Raw genomic sequence first — 21,395 nt, 5'->3', positions numbered from 1 at the left:
CCCAAACGATGGAAGCTTTGATGGAATGTTTGGCGTAGGAGGTGCACAAGCTATCGGTGGAGTCGGTGCTGTTGCGGGTGAAGCTGGTGCTGTTGCGGGTAGAGCTGCTGCTGTTGCGGATGAAGCTGGTGCTGTTGCGGATGGAGTTGGTGTTGCTGCTGGTGGAGGGCGAACATTGGGTGATGTCATCAAAGCCTTTGATGATTACTGCTTGCCTAGGAGAAATGTTGCAATGGAAGCTTTCAAGTTTAACATGATCACCCAGAAGGAGAAACAGTCGTTTGGAAATTTCAAAACTGAACTACGAACCCAGTTGCAGTATTGTGAATTCGAGTGCACGAACTGTCATACGTCTTACGCGGATCGGTTGTTACGAGACCGAATCATAGTGGGCGTGCAGGATAAGAAACTGCAACTAAAGTTACTCGACGGAAAAGACGATCCTCTGGCAAAGGTTGTCGAAGTATGCAAGGTATTCGAAGCTGCTGCTGCCAATAAACAGTTGTTGGATCGAAAGTGTTTGAATGCGGAGATAAAGTCAGTCGTTGAGCAAACACAGGAAACAGGAGGATGTACAACAGAATTTCCGGAGGTAGCAGTAGTGAAACGTAGTTGCTATAACTGCGGGCAAGCATTCAATGGTCAACATTTTCGTCACTGCCCAGCAGTGAACATCAGATGCAATAAGTGCGGCAAGATTGGACACTTCCAGAAATTCTGCAAAACAGGAGGAACTGATTTTTCCAAAGGGAGATCATCGAAGCCGGATGACAAGAAGAAGTCCGCAATGAAGATGGTAAAATCAATTGATTGGCGTGACTCAGGTAAATCATTAACTTGTGTAGAACAGGGTGACAGCGCTGAACTTACTGTTGAACCAAATATTTGTCATTACAGAGGAAGTTTGAATGATCATGTGATTGGGCGCGTGAGGTGGGTGAAAACGTTTCTCATTCAGAATTACCCAATAAGCTTCAAGCTTGACACTGGATCTGACATCAACTGTTTGCCGTTAAACATTATTCAAAAATTAAAAATTGAATTGTCCAAATTTAAGCAGTATCGTGTATTGGATTACAGCTCAAACGAAATCAAGATTCATGGTCAGGTTCGTCTAGAATGCGTTGATAAGGATGGTGGTACAAATCATGTGATCTCGCTCATGGTCGTCGATAACAATTTTGAGCCGTTAGGGTTGGAGTCTTGTGTTACTCTTGGCCTTTTAAAGCTGTAGCATTCCTGCTACGCATTAGACATAGGATTTTTCCAAATCGATTCCAAATCTAAATCCAAATTAGCACAATCTGCTTACCAGATGTGTACGCTCATTATCACGGTCATAAAACAGTAACGTTGGTTATTTTGAATTTGATGCGCTTGCGACCTTTACCTGCAGACGCTGTATTATTATTGTTTATTACTCACGTAGAGAGACCGTTAAGCATGTCTCATGGTTATGCCGAATTGCAACCTTTGCAAGGGCGTCACCCGAGCTATGTTTATGATGCCTCACTCGGGTTATTCCAAATATTGTCTATAAACTGTCTGTGTGAGGTAACGTAAACTTAGGTAAATTCTAGTGGTAGAAAACTTAGATATAAGCTAACGAGAAATACATTATACACTTTTTTCTGAATCCAGATACAGTCGTGAGTAGTCTTCATTCTTGATGACAGTCGTGATATACCGTGGCGAAGTTCTAATGAAACAGATGTGATTAGCAGTGATGTTATTTGGCGACCGTGACTAAGTGGCCAATGACCTGCCTTCTCCAGAAAAAATAAGTTCAGCGCCACGAAACAAAGTGTTGCTAAAGTGTTCGTACAGAGTCGTGCAGTAATAAGTGCTAAAATGGGTTGGTTCACATCAGATAACTACATCACGAACCAAGTGGAAATGAACACCACGGAAATGAGAATCCTAGTAGGCGCGTGTGTGATAATTGTATTCGTGATTATTGCGTATCTACTGCTGCGTTTGCATAGCAAGTACATGAAAAAGGGGATCAAAAACGTGGTTCAACACGAGATCCAACTGAACAATGTAAGAAGTTTGTGATCACTAAGAACAACATAACTATCGCGTGTGTTGCTATATGAACATAATGAATCGTGAAAATTGTACACATGTTTTACTCAGTGTGTGATATGTGGGGCTGTTTACCTATAATCGTAAGCACAACAACTACCACGACCCCGTCAACTACAATCGAAGAAACGCAGAGTAACGTTTTGAGCACGGACGTTAATCGTGTAAATAAGCTAGTGGAAAATAGTGAAACTGTCGAAAATCATCTGATATTCGTGATAGCAACATTGACATTAATAATTGTGTCAACAGTGATAATTAGCGCTGTTTGGTACAGACGCAGACAAAAGAAGAAAAGAAGTGAAAAAACCAAATTGATTAAAATAGTCGTTTTGATGGCACAACAGTCCGTTCTAACGGACACGTCAACAGTCAGGGGCGAACGGTCAGCGGTTAATGACCACCCTGAGAACGCATCACAATTCCAGGGCGAACAGTCACAAGACACCCTGAAGACTCATCAATTACCAGGGGCGAACGGTTGCCAGACACCCTAAGAACGCATCACAAGTCCAGGGCGAGCAGTCACCAGACACCCTGACGAAACAGCACACACCCAGGGGCGAACGGTTACCAGACACCCTGATGAAAATTTCAAGCCTCAGGATAAGTACCCATCAACAAAGATGATAATAAATAAATAGAAAATGTAGATTTATAGTTTTTCCATGGTCAAGTGGTTTCGGTAAATTATTTGAAACATTCTGAGTGGGTAGATCGCTTAACAGGCGATGTGTTCAATTCTTGGTCGAATGAAAGAAATGTGTTGTATGCTTGGGCAAAACGTGTGATTTTTCTTCTAAATGAGCAGATTAAGTTTTATCGAGGATTATATCTCCAAAGAGTTTACAAACCTCCGGAAAAGCGTCAACAAGGCCAAAACCCTTGAGACGATAACCTCGAAGGAAGAAACTTTAGGAAATTTATTCAGCGAGTATGTCAGTCTTTTGAAGTCAAGCAAGAAAGAATTTGAACAAAAAGGCACTTGGAAAGCGCATTACGAAACTTATGAAATAACGAAGACGAAATTTGAAGGATGCAGACAACTTTTATCTAAAGCAATTATCAGTTCTAGAACACCAAAATATAAGTTAAAAACTATTGCAAAAACTATCATATTCGTTAATCGTTTAGCGCCTCCAAAAGTCTGCCCACCAAAAATTCAATTTAAAACAGTCGCGAGACTAAGCATACTCCTGAAGCGTTTTTCACCCTCAACCTCTCAAATTCCTCGTCCTCCAAAAATTAAATTCAAATCGTTAGCAAAACTTATCGTATTATTACGACGGTATAACTTTCCGACAGTGTTCGCAGACGCTCAAATTATCAGATTCAAAACACTTGCGAAGCTAATCATCTGGTTAAACCGATTCAACAAAATGACTGATTTTGACATTAAAACGGCTCCTGCATTAGTCCAGCCATACAATGGAGATGCAGATGGCCTAGAAGCATTCGTCGATTCAGCAAATCTTCTAAACGAATTAGTCAAAGCTGATCACAAACCTTTGGCAGCAAAATTTTTACGAACAAGACTAACGGGTAAGGCAAGGCTTGGCTTACCCGAAACGGCCAATACAATTGAACTGATTATTGACAACGTGCGAGACCGTTGCCAAGAAAAGATCACTCCGGACAGCATTATCGCGAAAATGAGGAACGTCAAACAAAAACAGTCCGTTCAAACACTATGTGATGAACTGGAAAACCTTACGGCAAAATTAAAATCCGTGTATTTAGGTAATAAAATACCGGATGATGTGGCGTCAAGTATGGCCAATAAAGCCGGAGTAGATGCCCTCATAAACGGTGTCACTAATAGTGATACAAAGTTAATTTTAAAAGCCGGAACTTTCAACAACATTAGGGATGCCATTACAAAAGTTGTGGAGAACTCAAATTCTCCTAGCCCGCCAAATGCAGAAATTTTCACACTTTCCAGCAGAGGTAGGAATAATTTCAGCAACAATTTCGGTAGAAATGACTACCAACGAGATTTTCACGGAAATGCAAGAAACTTTCAGAGTAATCATCAAAGGCCAAACTACAACCGAGGATATGGTCAAAATTCTAGAAGACAGTATTTTAATCGAGGTTACAACAACAACAATCATAACCGTAACTACGATTCCCAGAACGAGAACCGTAGCCGCAACTATGATAATCGCTATCGTAATCGCAATAATAATGCTGATAATAGACGTTACGATAATAACAACCGTAACGACAATAATAGCAGTCGAACTAGTGAAGGCCAAAACAGAAGTCGAAATGTGTATTACGCGGAAAACGAGCAAACGTCATTCGTGATCAAACGTCAACATTCCACCGCAAAATCGTTTGGAGGTGATTTTAACCTCCAAATTGCCAAATAACCTCCATATCATCACCTCCAAGTTAATTCTAATAACCTCCGTTACATGAAATATGGTGGCGCGTCAATCGTCGCAAGTTTATCGTTAAACACTCAATCGGCCCGTCCCCAGCCGGAGACGAACGCACCCACCGGGGTTGCTCAACCAAGAGCGTAAAAGTTTTCAATTTAGACATAAATTACACTAATTTTGTTACTCTGAAACTAGAGATGTGTGACAAGTCATGCACTCTAATAGTCTAATCTAATGTAGCAGGAATGCTACAAAGCGAACCTACTCAGTGAGTGCAACGAGTGTTTTGCCGTCTGATGCGAATGCATTTCTTTCTATGTTTAGAACTCTTTTCGAAGGTCTTGGCAAGTGCCCCGGTACATGTTCTATTGTTTTGAAGGAAGGTTCGGTCCCGTCATTACATTACAAGAAAAGGATTCCTCTGAGTTTACAGGATCGGTTGAAAACACAGTTGAATGAAATGGTTGCTCAAGGAATTATTTCTCCCGTTGAATATCCTACAGACTGGGTCAACAATATCCAAATCGTTGAAAAGCCAAATGGCTCATTGAGAATTTGTTTGGACCCTAAGCCGCTAAATGCGTGCATCAAAAGGGAACATTTCTTGATTCCAAAAATTGAGGACATTATGAGTACGTTGTCAAATAAGAAAGTGTTTACTGTACTTGATCTGCGAAACGGTTTTTGGCAAATGGAGCTGGACAGTCGGAGCTCAGATTTAACAACATTTATGACTCCTTTCGGTCGATATAAATGGAACAGAGTACTATTCGGTATTAATAGCGCACCAGAAATGTTCCAGAAAAAAATGGTGCAGATATTTGGAGACATACCAGGGGTAGAAGTTTATTTTGATGATCTTACGGTTTCTGGAAAGGATTATGAGGAGCATGATAGAACCCTTCGACTGGTCTTAGAAAGAGCAATGAAGTATAATATTCGTTTCAACGAGAGTAAAATTCAATATCGATGCTCAGAGATTAAGTTGATGGGACTCATAATTTCCAATGGTACTATTCGTCCAGATGACAAATACATTCGTGCTATTACCGAAATGCAAACTCCTACCAGCAAGCTAGAAGTCATGAGGTTGTTGGGACTGTTCAAGTATTTGGCAAAGTTTATTCCAAATCTTTCGCAAAGAACCACTTTGATGCGCGAAGTCACAAGAAAGGATGTGGTTTGGCAGTGGACGGACGCCCACAATGCGGAACTCAAAGGATTGTTGCAAGTAATTTCAACGTCTCCTGTACTGACAATCTACGATCCGGCGAAGCCTGTAGTGGTTCAAACGGACAGCTCCAAAGATGGGATTGGAAGCGTCTTGTTGCAAGATGGAAAACCAGTCGCTTACGCGTCTCGTTGTCTAACTAAAAGTGAAACCAAGTTGGCGCAGATTGAAAAAGAACTGCTAGCAATTGTTTTTGCTTGTGAACGATTTCACTACTTTCTCTATGGACGTGATTTTGAAGTCCAATCGGATCATAAACCGCTTGCCACTCTGATTAACCGTGACATAGACAGTGTTACAGCTCGTCTGCAGCGTATGTTCATGTTTTTGCTGAAGTATCCTGGTTTGTCAATTGTTTATACTCCTGGTAAAGATATGTTGGTTGCTGATTACCTCTCTAGAACTCCTCTAGGTGATCCCGTCGAAGATGATTTGAATTTGTCCGGGTTGATTCATTCCGTCACAAAACGTGTATGTATGTCAGAAGAGAATTACAGGATATGTGTTGAGGCACTTCGGAATGACGAGCGGTATAGTCGGATTTGTAAATACGTTCAAGAAGGTTGGCCGTCATATCATAAACTTGATGATTTTTCTCAGCGTTTCCACAAAGTAAAGAATGAACTTCACTTTGAACAAGACCTACTTTTTAAAGATCATCGTCTAGTGATTCCGACAGATCTCCAACGTACAATGTGTAATTGGTTACATGCTCCTCACATGGGAATAGAGAAAACACTCGCACGTGCGCGAGTTCATGTTTATTGGCCTGGTATGACACAGGATATAATTGAAACGGTGAAAGATTGCCCAACGTGTGAAGTTTTAAAGCGCAACAATCAGAAAGAGCCCCTAGTTCAGGATAGAAAAGCTGAATATCCTTTCCAGAAGGTGTCGGTGGATATTTTTGAATATGGTGGTAATAGTTATATTGCCTTGATCGATTCTTATTCCGGTCTGCTATGCGCTGAATTGTTGAAGGATAAGTCTGCAAGCCAGGTGGTTAAGGCTCTTGACAAGATTTTCTGTCGCTACGGTTATCCTACTGAAATCAGATGTGATAATGTCCCGTTCAATTCTGAAGAGTGCGATAAATATGCAGATGAATGTAATTTCCGTTTTGTATTTTCGAGTCCGAGGTACCCCCAAAGTAATGGTTTGGCTGAAAAAGGTGTGGCTATCGCGAAAAACCTTTTGAAACGTTGTCTTGAAGTAGGAGAGTTGCCCATGTTTCAGTACAGACTATTGGAGTACAACAATACTCCTATCGCTAGTATGAAAATGTCTCCAGCAGATATTTTTTTTGGTCGTTTGCTGAAAACTAAACTGCCCGTGGATGCAAAACTTTTGCATGCTGGTCAAATCAATAAACCTTTGGTGGATGATCAAATTGATAAAAAGCGTTATAACCAAAAGAAGTATTATGACCATCATGCAAAGCCTTTGCCAGTTCTGAATGAGGGTGAAAGAGTGATGTTTAAGAAAAACGGAAAAGAATGGCACTATGGCAAGGTTGTTAGAAAAGTGAATGAGAGGTCGTACATTGTGGTAGATAACTTCGACAATCATTTCCGAAGAAATCGTCGTTTTATATCAAAAACTAACAATAATGTCGTCAATACAAGTGACATGTTGTTTGAAGAAAGCCTTTCGAAAAACAATCATAACAATTCTAATGTTAAATCGGCTATTACACGTGAAACCTTGCAAGCTACAGATAATAATGAACAAACACTAGTATCAGCGGAATCGCAAGAATTTGTCACGAACTCATCATATTATGATACGGCTTCAGAAGGAGGTAATTCAGATGAAGAAAATGAGCGAACTAATGAAAATGCCGGTCAAGACTTACAACAATCATCGGAAACTCGTACGCGAAGTGGTCGTATTGTAAAACCTCCAGAAATGTATGGTGAATGGACGTGTTAACTAACTTGTTTTTCCAAAAAAACCGACTAACTAAATTAAACCCAAATCCTTATCCTTTTTATCTGTTTTAACCTCGAGTCAGTCGCGAGTGTACGACTTCCCAACCACTAACAATAAGTAAAAAAAAAGAGGCGTGTAATAATATTGATCATATTTAATCAGCGCTGTCATAACCACAGGGCATATTCCATAGCTAGCTATAGTTAGGTTGAGTCCGCCAGTCTATTATGATATTATTGTCTATCATGAAATAAAGTTAGTTATCATGGCTACCGTGCATTAAACACCGCGTTTTATTCTGCTGGTTTTTCGAGAATTGTTACAGCCACTTGATCAACGATCGTGTTTATGTCTAATAAAAAATGATCGCATATCACCAGACATAACACTCCTATATCTTTATTACACCATCCTGATCTATTTCCAGCTTGCGTATCTGTTAGGTTTCAGCTATTATTATTTATGCCATCTCGTAACCGATGCTCCGTAGAATGTGTTTATTCAAATATTCAATAAGATAATATTTATCATTTTACCCGAACTGATAAGCGCAGATGAATAAAATTTCCCATATACATTCGCTATCTAGGCATACGTTTCCAAATATAAATCTCTGAGCGATCGACAATCGGCATCAATTTGCATAAAGTCTTCTCAGCCATAATGGCTACCGGGCGGTTTAAGTTTTCGAACAGTTTCGTAGTTTTACTACTCCTAAATGGAGTACTGGCTGTTGATCACAGTGTGTTTAAAACATGCGCTCAAAGTGGATTTTGTCGGTCGGTATCAATATCTTAATTTTTAAAAATGATTTGAAAACAATATGTCCTATTCTTTTCAGTCGAAATCGTCAGTTCGAGCCTCAAGACAGCGCTTTTGTAGTGGACAACAACTCAATCGATATACGTCACAATGTAGTGACCATGGATATGCATGATACCGCGAACAATTACTGGTATACTCTAAGCTTCAGTTCGGTTCATGAGAATATCTTTCATTTTGAAATCAATGAAAAATATCCACTTAGAGATCGTTATCGAGTGACTGACGCCTTGGTGAATGAGTTGAAGCCTCGTGGTGTATTAATAGAAAGTTCAAAACATGCAATTACCATCCGGGACAATACCAAAAGAGCAGAGATTCAGGTGAAACCGTTCAAGATCGATTTTTATGACCATGACACACTCATGGTTTCTTCTAATGCCAAAGGAATGCTTAAGTTCTTGCATTCAAGGCAAAAACCTTCTCTTCCAAAGGAAGGTGAGTGGGAGGAAGAATTTAACGGTTTCGTTGATAGTAAACCCAGAGGACCGGAATCGTTGGGGATGGATTTCACATTTCATCATGCTGCAGTAATGTTCGGAATTCCGGAGCATGCTGATGATTTTATTTTAAAGGAAACAATCCATGAAGCGAGCGACCCCTACCGTTTATATAATCTGGATGTGTTTGAATATGAAGTAAACAGCAAAATGGCTCTATATGGGTCGATTCCTGTAGTTTATGGACATGGATCTTCTGGGACATCAGGAGTGTACTGGAAAAACTCGGCTGAAACGTGGGTTGACGTTTCTTATGTGAATGATACCTATGTGAATATCTTCTCTGAAAGTGGAATCATTGATGCATTTGTGATGTTGGGTCCTTCGCCGATTGATACATTCCGGCAATACACATTCCTAACCGGAACCGCACCACTGCCACAGATGTTCGCCCTTGGTTATCACCAAAGTCGTTGGAACTATGACAATGAATCGGATGTGGCCCTAATTGATAGAAAATTTGAAGAGTACAATATTCCGTTGGATTGCATTTGGCTGGACATTGAGTACACTGATGGAAAGCGTTACTTCACGTGGGATTCGACAAACTTCCCAAACCCCTTGGAGCTGATTAACAACCTGACGTTGAATGGCCGACATCTGACTATGATAATTGATCCACATGTAAAAGTAGACGAGAACTACTTTTTCCATCAAGATTGCGTTTCGAGTGATTACTACGTGAAAAACAAAAATGGCGAAAATTTCGAAGGTGATTGTTGGCCAGGGCTTTCAAGTTACACGGATTTCTTAAATCCTCAAGCTCGTCAGTACTACGCTAATCAGTATTTGCTTGACAATTTTAAATTATCAACCCGCGAAATAGGTATATGGAACGATATGAATGAACCGTCAGTATTCAACAGTGTAGAAGTTACAATGCCAAAAGATAATTTGCATTACGGTGGCTGGGAACATAGGGATGTGCATAACATTTTTGGCTTTTATCATACTATGGCAACCTATGATGGACTCATGCAAAGAAATGAAGGTCTTTACAGGCCATTCGTGCTGACCAGGGCATTTTTCGCTGGATCCCAGAGATACTCTGCAGTTTGGACGGGAGATAACACAGCTACATGGGAACATCTGCGAGCATCGATAAAAATGTGTTTGTCACTATCGGTATCCGGAATAAGCTTCGTTGGAGCAGACGTAGGAGGATTTTTCGAACATCCCAGTGGAGAATTGATATCTCGTTGGTATCAATTGGCGGCCTTCCAACCATTTTTCCGCGGCCATGCTCATATGGATACGCCTCGTCGAGAACCCTGGATGTGGCCTGAAAACGTACAAGTAGCAACTAGAGATGCCATCCAAAAGCGTTACCGGTTGCTGCCTTTCTGGTACACCTTGTTTTATGAACACGAGCGTGATGGAGCTCCGATAATGCGTCCAATGCTTGCCCAATATCCAAATGATCCAGTCACATTTAAAATTGAAAACCAATATCTTCTTGGAGATCAGTTACTTGTAGCTCCCACTCTCTATCCTGGTCAGACAAATGTTTCCGTCTATTTCCCAGTGAAGAAAGATGGGACATCTGATGTATGGTATGACATCGATAATCATCATATATTTAATCATGCTGGGTTCGTAACGGTGATGGTTGATGAACTCAAAATTCCGGTCTTTCAAAGGGGAGGCACAGTTATTCCAATAAAAAGAATTGCTCGTAAGTCAAGCATGCTCATGAGACAGGACCCTTACGCTCTGATAGTTGCATTAAACGACAAGGGTCGTGCAAAAGGAACATTGTACATCGATGATGAAGAAAGTATGGCGTACCGTCATGGAAGTTATATGCTCACACAATTTGAGTTTAGAAACAATAAACTCATGCCTAGGTTTTATGACACATTTCTCTCAACATATTGTTTCCATGATAACAATCTTCTTTTTCAGAAACATTGATAAATCGACATTTAAATCTGGAGCTACGATTGAATCAGTAACTATCTTGGGTCTTTCCGAGGAAATTTCGACCGTGAAGGTTTCGCGGCAACAGTACGTTCGCATATCTGATGTAGTTGCCACTGGAAACATCGTAATGATGGAAAATCTACAGCTTGAGATGGGCACCGATTGGTGGATAGAGTTTTCTTGAACTGTATATCGAACTTTCTGATGAATCGAATTTATGTGCTAAAATAAAAATAAACAGTACTTGTCAGTGCTACTGAAACAGTACTTTTCAGTACTATTTTTTCTACTATTGATCCGTTTACGATCCTTGTAAGAACGCGTGCCTTCGATTTTTCGTTGGACCCGTTAGCGAAAGATAGCGGTGGTAATCCTTCTTGGACATCGTATTGGAAAAAAAACCTCAAAGGCCCACAATGATAGCGGAACGGGAACGGAAAGCGGAACCGGTTCGCCAGCATGAACTACAACATGCTTGTGGATTTGGTGTAGGTCCACTTTCATTCGTTGATGGGTCAGTCGAGATGGTTTGATTCATGCTGGCGAACCGGTTCCGCTTTCCGTTGCCGTTCCGCTATCATTGCATTTGGGCCTTTAGGATGCCACGTCTTCTTTCGTTTATTCACTAAACATGGTTGCAACTACAAACAAAAGGAAGGGTGAATCTCTGAATTCACAACTTCCTTCCAAAAATTGGGGCCTTGAAACTGTCACCACAGACAAACAGACGTCAAACTCTCACCGATGTCCATCGACCACCTTTTTAACGGCCGTAGGTGGCCAATCCACCACCCGTGCTGTCACTAAACGTGGCAAGAATGGAAGAAAGGACGTTTCTCCCGGAATGAGCGCTTTCTTCCAAAGGTGAAATGGATAATGTTGATAATTGCACAGACAAACAGACGTAACACTTAGAACAAATCTGGATCAAAATCATAGTCACGAGGACATGTACGCCCAATGCTAAAATCGGTGTGTTTGGCCGACAGGCCAACAGATGGCGGTAGTGTGTAAACGTCATACACGAACAAAAACGATGCAAGCGCTGCGAGATGTGGATTAGCCACCTACCATATCTTTGAATCGACCGTTAAAAATGTGGTCGATGGACAATGATGAGAGTGTGACGTCTGTTTGTCTGTGATAATTGCATCGAAATGAGCAATCAGTTCGATGCTCTAGGAGTCTAGACAAATTTTTCGAACACCAAATAGAATCAGTTTCTAGCCCAGGCTCTTTGATTCAAGTGAGGAAGCAGAGTGCCGCCTATCGTGGTCAGTTGTTCCGAATTTGGGGGTTTTAGGCAGATGTTCTTGAACTCCATTAGGGGAATCAAGGTCTCCTTCCAAATCGCAAAGAAAGGAGACTGTCGCGTATTGTCGAAAACTCTTAAAGATTGCGAACTCTTTCTCAAACATCTAGAAGAGTAGAAGCAAACATTTTTTACTTATGACGACAAAACTGAACGTTTGAAGTCGTCTTGAAAGGTCTCTCAAGTGACTACCGGGTACCCTCGTTGGTTTGACCACTTTTAATCTAAACACTTTTTAATTTGTACCTCGCTAATTTGCACATCGTTCGATTACAAATCTCGCATACTCTGAGATAACGCCCTAAAAGCCATTGGTTACCATGTGTGTAGCTCGTTGTTTCTGAGCAAGTGAAGGAATAAACATCCAAATCAACATCACTGGTAGGTAGATAATGATCCTTTCTTCACCATAGAGTTATTGAACAACGTGTAAATCCAAACAAATGCTCAGAAACAATGAGCTACACACAGGGATTGAATCCTGAGAAAATTGAGAGAATCTCTCACGTATCGCTCTCTGTAACTATCATAACATGCTGCACATTATGAGAGACTGTTTATCGTATACTGCTACAAGTTTGATCAGATTGGGGGGATAGTAGTGCATGATACAACCCCTCTAAACATGCTCCAAGCCTGGGGGACACTGTTGCTATTGGAAGTTCGTGGAGTGTTTATCGTGCCAGTAAAGAAAAACACCTATCCCCAACGGTAAACAAGCGAGAAAAATGGATTTTATCATCGCTCTCTCGTTGGGGCTCTCGCTCGCTGCTTCCATTTATCAGACTTGTTACACCTTGCGATACAATGACGATCGTGGACCGCAACAGATGGGATGTTTTTCTTTGCTTGCTTTGATCGTGCTTCATTCTCAAATGAGAGCGAATTCTGCAACGCCTGGCTACACACATGGTTACCAATGGCTTTTAGGGCGAGATCATAAGTTATGCGAGAAATGGTTCAAATGTCATTTAGCTCATAAAACGGAGTAAAATGAAACGGAACGCAGAATCAAAACAAAACAGTGAAGAGGTATCCAGAAACACTTTTCTAAGGAGACGATATGTTTAAATTAAAAATGAACCCCGATGGTTTGCCGTTCAAATTAGCGAGAGTGCCCTGTATAAGTCAACTGAACAGATCAAAAATGGAATAAATGATTTACTTGGATTTTCGCCAGTCAACAAAGGATTAAATGAAATAGCGCACAATTTGTTACATACCGTGAGTTACTTGCCGTAATATACAACCCAATGCTTATACTGATTATTCAGTGTCAATTCAGGGTATACATTGTAGGGAGATTGGAACCACAGACAAACAGACGTAACACCCATCGATCTCTCATTTAACGATCATTTCAAACTCGATATGTACAAAACTCACAACCAGAGGCGGGTGCATAGTTTTTCTTTGCCTTTGACGTTTCACACTACCGCCATCTGCCGGTTTTGTTGTACGAAACACCTTTCCGTACATAATGCTCACCAGATGATGATGGTGTAAACTGGGCGATGGATTTTGAAGAAATTCTTTCAAGTGTTACGTCTGTTTTTCTGTGTTGGAACGTTCGAAGGCTGAATTTGTAATTCAAAGACTAAATTCGTAAGTAGTAAAACAAACTTGTAACAAATGCGAAATTTAATGAGTATATTTTTAGTTTTGAGTGTGTCAAAAAGCAGTACTTCAAGAAATAGTTTTACCGATATGCTTCCCCGAACTTTTCCCAACAGAATTAACAGCTGTGGAAGTGCTCATAAGAACATGAAGCTGAGAAGCAGGGCTGTGTCTCTAGTTGGGACATAACACCAGAAAGAAAAATAAGTTTATCATATCTACAAACAGAAAATACTGGCTTCCAAATGATATGAAACATTTCAATGATTGATTTTATAAAAAAAAAAAAGGTTAACTGAGCGTTTAATAATTAAACATTACTTGTAAGCAACCATATACGGACGACCCAGCTGTAGTACAGTGGGGATTCGCTCGTTGGAGGCCCGCTACATGGAATGACTCGATCACTGACAAACAGACGTACCACTTAGAAGAATTTCTTCAAAACCATCATCATCTTGTGAGCATGTTGTACGAAAATGTGTTTCGTGCAACAAGACCGGAAGATGGCGGTAGTGTGAAACGTCAAATGCAAAGAAAAACGATGCACGTGCCTCTGGTTGTGAGATTTGTAACATAGTGAATTTGAAATGATCGTTAAATGAATGGTCGATGGAAATTTCGTCAGTGTTACGTCTGTTTGTCTGTGACTCGATATATGTTCGCTGGTTGAAAAAAAAATCCAACTAAAAAGCACTTGAATGTCAGGAGAAGATGTCATACTAACTTTGACGTCTAACTACCATCGCATTGGAATCTCCATATGCAGCGGGAATTCGTTGGTTGAAACACGTCTGCCACTGAGAACTCTGGAAATACTATTTAGGAATATAACACATCTGTTGCATTTTTTAATTTTATACATTGCTCAGCGTATGAAGTATGCATCATCAACATATGTTTTATGCTTTACCATGCATTTTTGAAAATTATTATTTTCTGTACATTTTGACTGTTGTGTGCTATACTTGGAACTTGGCGATTTTTCTTTTTTAGTTTCAGCTGCAAACTTTGGCATCGAGAAAATAACGTGGCAACTTTCAATGTGAGTTTTTTCTTGGATTCGTTGGAGTTAAGATTAATAGATTGATAATTCAGACCTATAATATCCTAAAGTAAGTAATAAAAACTACAACCAATAGGTTTATAAAGAAATAGTAACAAAAAATTTATAAATTTCAGCCACCTAACCGTGTGCCTGAATCGTGTTGGAAAATTCAGATGCCTCGAGGATCCATAACGAAAAATGGCAGAACAGCCTGACTGGGAAACATAAGGTCTATTCCTCGCTGACCACGTCGAGATTTTTCAGTCAACCGAAATCGAAAAAGCTTTGCCATAAAGTGACCGGAGAGAGCGGAGTAATTCATTGGAATGAAGTGGTCGTTCCGTGGTGAAACGATGGATACCGGTGGACATTCTATCTGGCCGTATGACTGTGTGGATGCCGTTGTTCGACGCTTTCCACAACCGGTTCCGTACGTGTTCAGATGGAGTAACGACGGTAGTCTACAGGATTTTACCGGACGGCATTAGTGACAGAACGAGATGGCATCTATGAGTTTGCGTGTAGCAGACTGCTAGAGGTAATCCGTCACGCGGTGCATGTGTTTTTGACGAAATAAATGTTATATTTTTATCAACTAGTTTGATTTCCTTCATTTAATTGTTATATTCCAGGCCGGCCATTGGGTTTGAATGTAAACAAAAAATCATGATAGCTAAATAATATTGCGTAATTATGCTTTATGATTCATAAAAATCGTTTATACTATGGGGAGTATAATTTAGTTATATTCATTCCATGGGGTGAATAGACCGAATATGGTTTTAGTATAAGCTTTAAGCCTTTTAGTATTTAATTATTTAACCGTGTGCCTTGCATCTAACGAATCCGACCCGTTAGTTGGAACGACTAACAGCTGGTGAACATGCTCCAGACTAAAGCATCTGGAACGCAAATCGTCACGAAACGCACATATACCTATACGTTCTATATACAGTCAACTTTCGTTTGTTGCACTAAACCGGTAGCACAGAACAGATAGCTATCTTAGAACAAAAAGTATTTTTCATCTAGAGTACAAAAAAATGTGGAAAAGAGTAGGCGAATAAAACACTGTTTGCCCCACTGGATTTTACAGTGCAGGATATTGACGTTAATTTCGTCTAAAATGATCTGCCTCGCTCGTATAATTTGTTTGACGTTATGTCAACACCGTTGATTCGCCAGCACGTAAGCCTTGCAAGCTTGCAGTGCACCTAATCAAAACATTTGTCAACAAAAGCGCGACACGCTTTAAACTGCAAACTTGAAGATTTTTCCGTTGTTTTGGCTTTTGACGTTCTTTTGGATATCTTTGGGGATGTCTTAGCTAAATGATGTGGTAACTGATAATATCCTTTATGTGCGACTGGAGTTTTAGACTTGAAAAAAAAAAACAAATACTAACCTCCCACGCCACCTTTTTGCACTGTGAATCAATTTGTGAAGTTCAAATCATACTTATATCGAAAAAAACACGTTAATTTCAATCATGTGCACCCTTTTCGTCCACCGTTTAAAGCAATAAATAGATGTCAAACATAAAGTTCTTCTACATGTTGCGGCACACAGTTTTTGCTTGACAAGCTTGATTTTTTTCAACAAAAACGCCTTCACGCAACGACTCTTCCAACACGATCGCACTAACACTCTCGTGAAGGATACGGTTGAAATTATTCAATGGACCTTTTCACAAACTTCATAAAGCTGGAGGGGGTGGGTGGGTGTCGTTAAGATGTTACTGCTCATACATTTTTCATACAAAAACGTTACAAGAGGGTGGGTGGGTGTCGGAAATGGTAATTTTCGGCGTTGTGAAATTTGTGAACGAACTCAATATTCAATTCCAATGTATCGAGTTTTGTTTATTGCTCCCCACCAAAGGATTACTATGATGTAAATGAAGCAGAAACCTCCGTCTAATGTTCAAATTTTTAGACGAGTGCAAGGTTGATTAATTTATCGCAGTGTTATGTTATTTAGTTTCCTTGAATTGAATTAATACAATTCTACTCTGCTTTGCCACCACAGTTTGGAATGCATGAAAAAGATTTATCTCCTAGTCCTTAGATGTAATGCCCGACATGGCACGTTGTATAGCGCATCAGATCCGATATCCAGCAAGAATACAATGGCTGACGTTTGAGGAGGAGAAACGATTACCGAATTACAGTGTTCATCAGAGTCGCATTCTACAAAAGCAGAAAAAATAAGTTAATTTCTTAGTTGTTGTTTCTTTATTTGATGATATTTACACTATTTTTTGGTCTTTTATTCTTACGAATTTCTTAAATAGTGCGGGTCGAAGTGCGGAATTACCTCGGATCGATTAGGTGTCTTAACTGCACTTGTGCGTGAGATGACGAATAAACGCGGTGTAGATACCCAACTAATCCGACATAATCACATACTTCTAAAATTAATATATATATAAAATCCTTGATTTCATAAAAGTAACTATTTTTCAGCAACATTTAATGAGTTAAAAAATATAAATGTCACAATATTTAATAAGGTTAAAACTTGGTTGAAAAATATGCTTAAAAGTTAAAAAATATTAATGTTTATTACGACGTTTTTTTCCTTAGATAGATGTTTTGTGTGATACTGATTTTTTTAGGATTCATCAGACTTAAAAGTTTCTTCCATTAAGGATTGAACCCCCTAATGACGTATTATTATTAAACTTATCATCTCAATTTGTAAAATTATTTCCTTAAAATTTGAACACATAAAGAATATTTTCACTGTAACAGTCGTATAATAGCTCTATAAGTTAAAAAAGGTGAATAAGAAATGATAATATCTGATATAGAGAATTTTTTTTGTTAAAAATCCTCTGAAAGCATTTAAAAAACTCTGGAATTAGGAACACATCAAGCGTTTAAGCCACCTATCATTTATTTTTTATGCTGATCGTAGAAAAAAGATGCAAAAAACTTGGAGGGATGTTATCGAGATTAATTGGATCCAGGATTTTAGTGCTTCGTTTGACCTGAAATATTCACCGCAGCTTGTAAATAATTTTAAACTTGCTCAATTGGATATCACTAGCATTTCATAATCAAACTTTTGAGTTATCACAAAACTCAGATTTAGGCAAAAATGACAATATTTTGAATAAGCAATCATTCTTAAATGAACTAATTAAGAGCAATATACCAATTATTATAAATTTGGGTTGTAAAATAACTTTTTTCTGTAAAACTGTTCCTTTCAAAATATTTTAAAATTGCGGTAACTAAAAAAATGTGTGTAAAAAATCGTGAATTTTTAGCTAAGTAAAATTTAAGTTATGTCTGAATTGCGATTAAAATTTCATGGTCATCATGGGTTCAATGAAAATATTTCTATCATATTCTTTTCTAAGTGCTTGCACAGCCAATTATGAAAAGCATCCTGGAAATACCTGAAGTTTGTTCGTATGTTTTCTTGTCAGTATTAATATTTGCAGCATATCGGTGATGTGATACAGACATTAAAATGGCCAGGCCCACTGTGCAGACAATGAAAATATTTCCACTCTTTCTGGAGACTACCTTTTTTTTCAATAACCTTTGAGTAAATATCTAAAAAAGATTTAGACGAGTTTTCTTGTCTAATTCTGCACATTTTTAGAAAAATTCACAGTGTGAAAAGCTTGCCCGCCGCCACCAGGTGCGCTAGTGTTCGCGTTAATTTTGGCAGCTGTTTTTGTTGTCATCTTTGCTATCTGTTCTGTGCCGGTAGCCCACCTATGGTGGTAAGCTCCATCGAAGTTAATACGCCAATCGCGTATTATCCTCGATTTTACTATGGTAAAATCGAGGATAATACGCGATTGGCGTATTAACTTCGATGGAGCTTACCACTACTAGTGAAAGACTTTCACTAATCGGGCTGAGTTTTCAGCTGTCAAAATATCAAATATAATAGAAATTCAGGGCTACCAACATTGATAAATCAAGCTTTATATCAAAAAGCGACGTTTGACTTCGTTTTAAGTGGGCTACAGCCCACCGAACGGGAGCCCAATTAAAACGAAGCCAACCAAAAGATATTGCAACGAACGAAATTGGGTTGTTTAGTGATGAAAAATTCACAGTTTTTTGTAGCTTCATCGAAAAAGCATAATTTTCTGAGTGTAACACGTTATTATTGCGCTTTAATATCTTATTTTTGATATAGTAAATGATTAAAAAAGTTTTCATTCCGTTGACTCAATGACATTTCAATTTGCATAATGACAGTTCGTACCGAAGTGAAATTTGCCGAGGGGTGATTCAAACGTGATTTCCATACTAAATTCAAACTTCTTTTAAAAATAGTTCCAGGGCACGAAAAATTATGAAACTGGATTATGGCTCAGTTGTTAAGGGCCCATTAACAAATTTCATAACGCTAGAGGGGGTGGGTGGGTGTCCCAGCGATGTTACGGCCCATACAAAAATATAATAACATTCATACAAAAGGCGTTACAAGGGGGTGGGTGGGTGTCCAAAATGGCTAATTTCAGCGTTATGAAATAAATGAATGAGCCCTAACGTACACTCAGGCAAATCAATTAACGAACTTCATAAATTCTCCCTTATGAAGCCTTGAAAAATCTATAAAAAAACAATATCAAAAGGCTAATATGGATTTCATACCATTGAAATGGGATTCATAATTGAAAAAATAGTTGAACATTATGAATGCCTACAAATTTCATTGTGTGCCTTACGATTATTATTGCTGTTATTGATGATTTCCATTGAAATGATAATCATAATCGATTGGAAAGCTGAACTTAATGAACAATTACACATTTCAATGCGCGCCTTATGATTTTCATTGCTGTTATTAATCATTTACATCAAAATGATAATCATAATTGATTAAATAATTGACAATTGCAAATTTCATTGCGCGCCTTATGATTTCCAATGTTGTCATTAGTGTGAAAAAGTTATAAGGCTGTTATTATGAAAACGTGTAACGGCTTGCTTTGTAGCACGAAGTGCTGATTGCAGATTTATTAACAGACGCCTGGTTTCTTCGATATTTTCAAAGGTAATCTTTTAGTAAATATATTAACGAACGTAGAATTTCAATTTCAGCAGCAACAGGAGATTGAAATAGAAAAAGAGAAAATCCTGACGAAATATGAGTGATTCTAAGAATACCCAACCAGATAGCACCTCAAAATCACCGCTACCGTTTTCACCCTGCATAATAAAACTAAAGGAAGCAAGATTAAAAACGACAATACGCACTTTTTGTTGAAATGAAAAATCGCATTATTTGTAAAATCATATTTGAATAAATAGATAATGATGATTTAGCTCATATTTCATTAAATAAATTATACTTCATCAGACAGGTGATTATACTATTGCACATTTTTCGAATCTCTGCTTCGCATACCAACTAGTAAAAGCGAACTTTTATTTCGAAATGCCATATTCCTGAACTTTTGCTAATTAATTTCTCAGTAGGTAGAAGAAGAATGCATCAAAAATTTCATCAATATACCGATTGAACAACATACTGTTAATTATAATTTCCGTCATAAATAGGTAAGTACTTCATACTGCTGAAGTATTGAATCCATAAATTTTTATGTCATTGTTCATAATGCTGGTCTATGAAATAAGCAAGAAATCACATTGGCATAATTTGGATGAATTCATAAGGCGAAGTAATGAAATGCTTACCGATTTCTTGTGGCTAATAAACATAAGTGAAAATAATGATATTTGTTAGTATTTTTGCCTGAGTGATAGAATCCGAATGTGTAAAAAACAGGATACCCCTAAACAAGCCGATTCGACTGTATAGACACAGACAAACAGACGTAACACTTGAAAGAATTTCTTCAAAATCCATCGCCCAGTTTACACCATCATCATATGGTGAGCATGTTGCACGTAAGGTGTTTCGTACAACAAAACCGGCAGATGGCGGTAGTGTGAAACGTCAAACGCAAAGAAAAACGAGGCGCCCGCTTTTGGTTGTGAGATTTGTAACATATCGAATTTGAAATGATCGGTCGATGGAATTTTCGTCAGTGTTACGTCTGTTTGTCTGTGGTATAGAGATTAAAATGCAATGGTAGTCAGACGTCAAAGTTAGTTTGACATCTTCTCTTGACATTCTATTGCTTTTTAGTTGGATTTTTTTCCAACCAGCGAATAGTCAGTCGTTCCAACTAAAGGGTCGGGTTCATTAGATGGAAGGCAGTCGTGTCGTGTTCCAACTAGCGAATTCCTGCATAGCACACGATAAATTTTACTCTCCCTTGTCCATATCTCTGAATTTAAAAACAACCTAAAACCCTTCAATATAAAATAAACAAAAATACTGATCGCATTCGCGACTACGATACAAAAAGAGATTTACAAAGCACTCGCACCAACGGAAAACCTCGTAAGGAACTGTCATCGTGTGCGTGAAAAAAAAGCAAAAAGTATATCTCGCCTTGTTTTTCTCACAGAAAACCGTAGAAAACATCAGCAGCTTCGTAGTCGCGAATTCACTTTTCTAAACGATGCCCGTTCTAAGATCCTCTCCCCTACAA

General features: G+C 38.8%; 1 protein-coding gene across 1 annotated transcript; it reads left to right on the top strand.

The window, feature by feature from the left end:
* Window positions 1–8,247: 8,247 nt before the first annotated feature.
* Window positions 8,248–11,150, top strand: LOC110677186 (neutral alpha-glucosidase AB-like). The gene is made up of 3 exons (XM_021848072.1): window positions 8,248–8,417; window positions 8,480–10,807; window positions 10,866–11,150. Exons 1-3 carry the CDS (start codon window positions 8,302–8,304, stop codon window positions 11,065–11,067), a joined length of 2,646 nt encoding a protein of 881 aa, XP_021703764.1. The 5' UTR covers window positions 8,248–8,301; the 3' UTR covers window positions 11,068–11,150.
* Window positions 11,151–21,395: the final 10,245 nt, after the last annotated feature.

The sequence above is a fragment of the Aedes aegypti genome, chromosome 1, assembly GCF_002204515.2.
Source record: "Aedes aegypti strain LVP_AGWG chromosome 1, AaegL5.0 Primary Assembly, whole genome shotgun sequence".
Lineage (NCBI taxonomy): Eukaryota > Metazoa > Arthropoda > Insecta > Diptera > Culicidae > Aedes > Aedes aegypti.
This window is presented reverse-complemented; position numbering and strand designations above follow the sequence as displayed.

Coding starts and splice junctions, on each gene's coding strand:
- LOC110677186 (XM_021848072.1), top strand. CDS start 8,302: ATGGCTACCGGGCGGTTTAAGTTTTCGAACAGTTTCGTAGTTTTACTA. Junction 8,418..8,479: donor GCTCAAAGTGGATTTTGTCG/GTCGGTATCAAT, acceptor TATTCTTTTCAG/TCGAAATCGTCAGTTCGAGC. Junction 10,808..10,865: donor AACAATAAACTCATGCCTAG/GTTTTATGACAC, acceptor CTTCTTTTTCAG/AAACATTGATAAATCGACAT.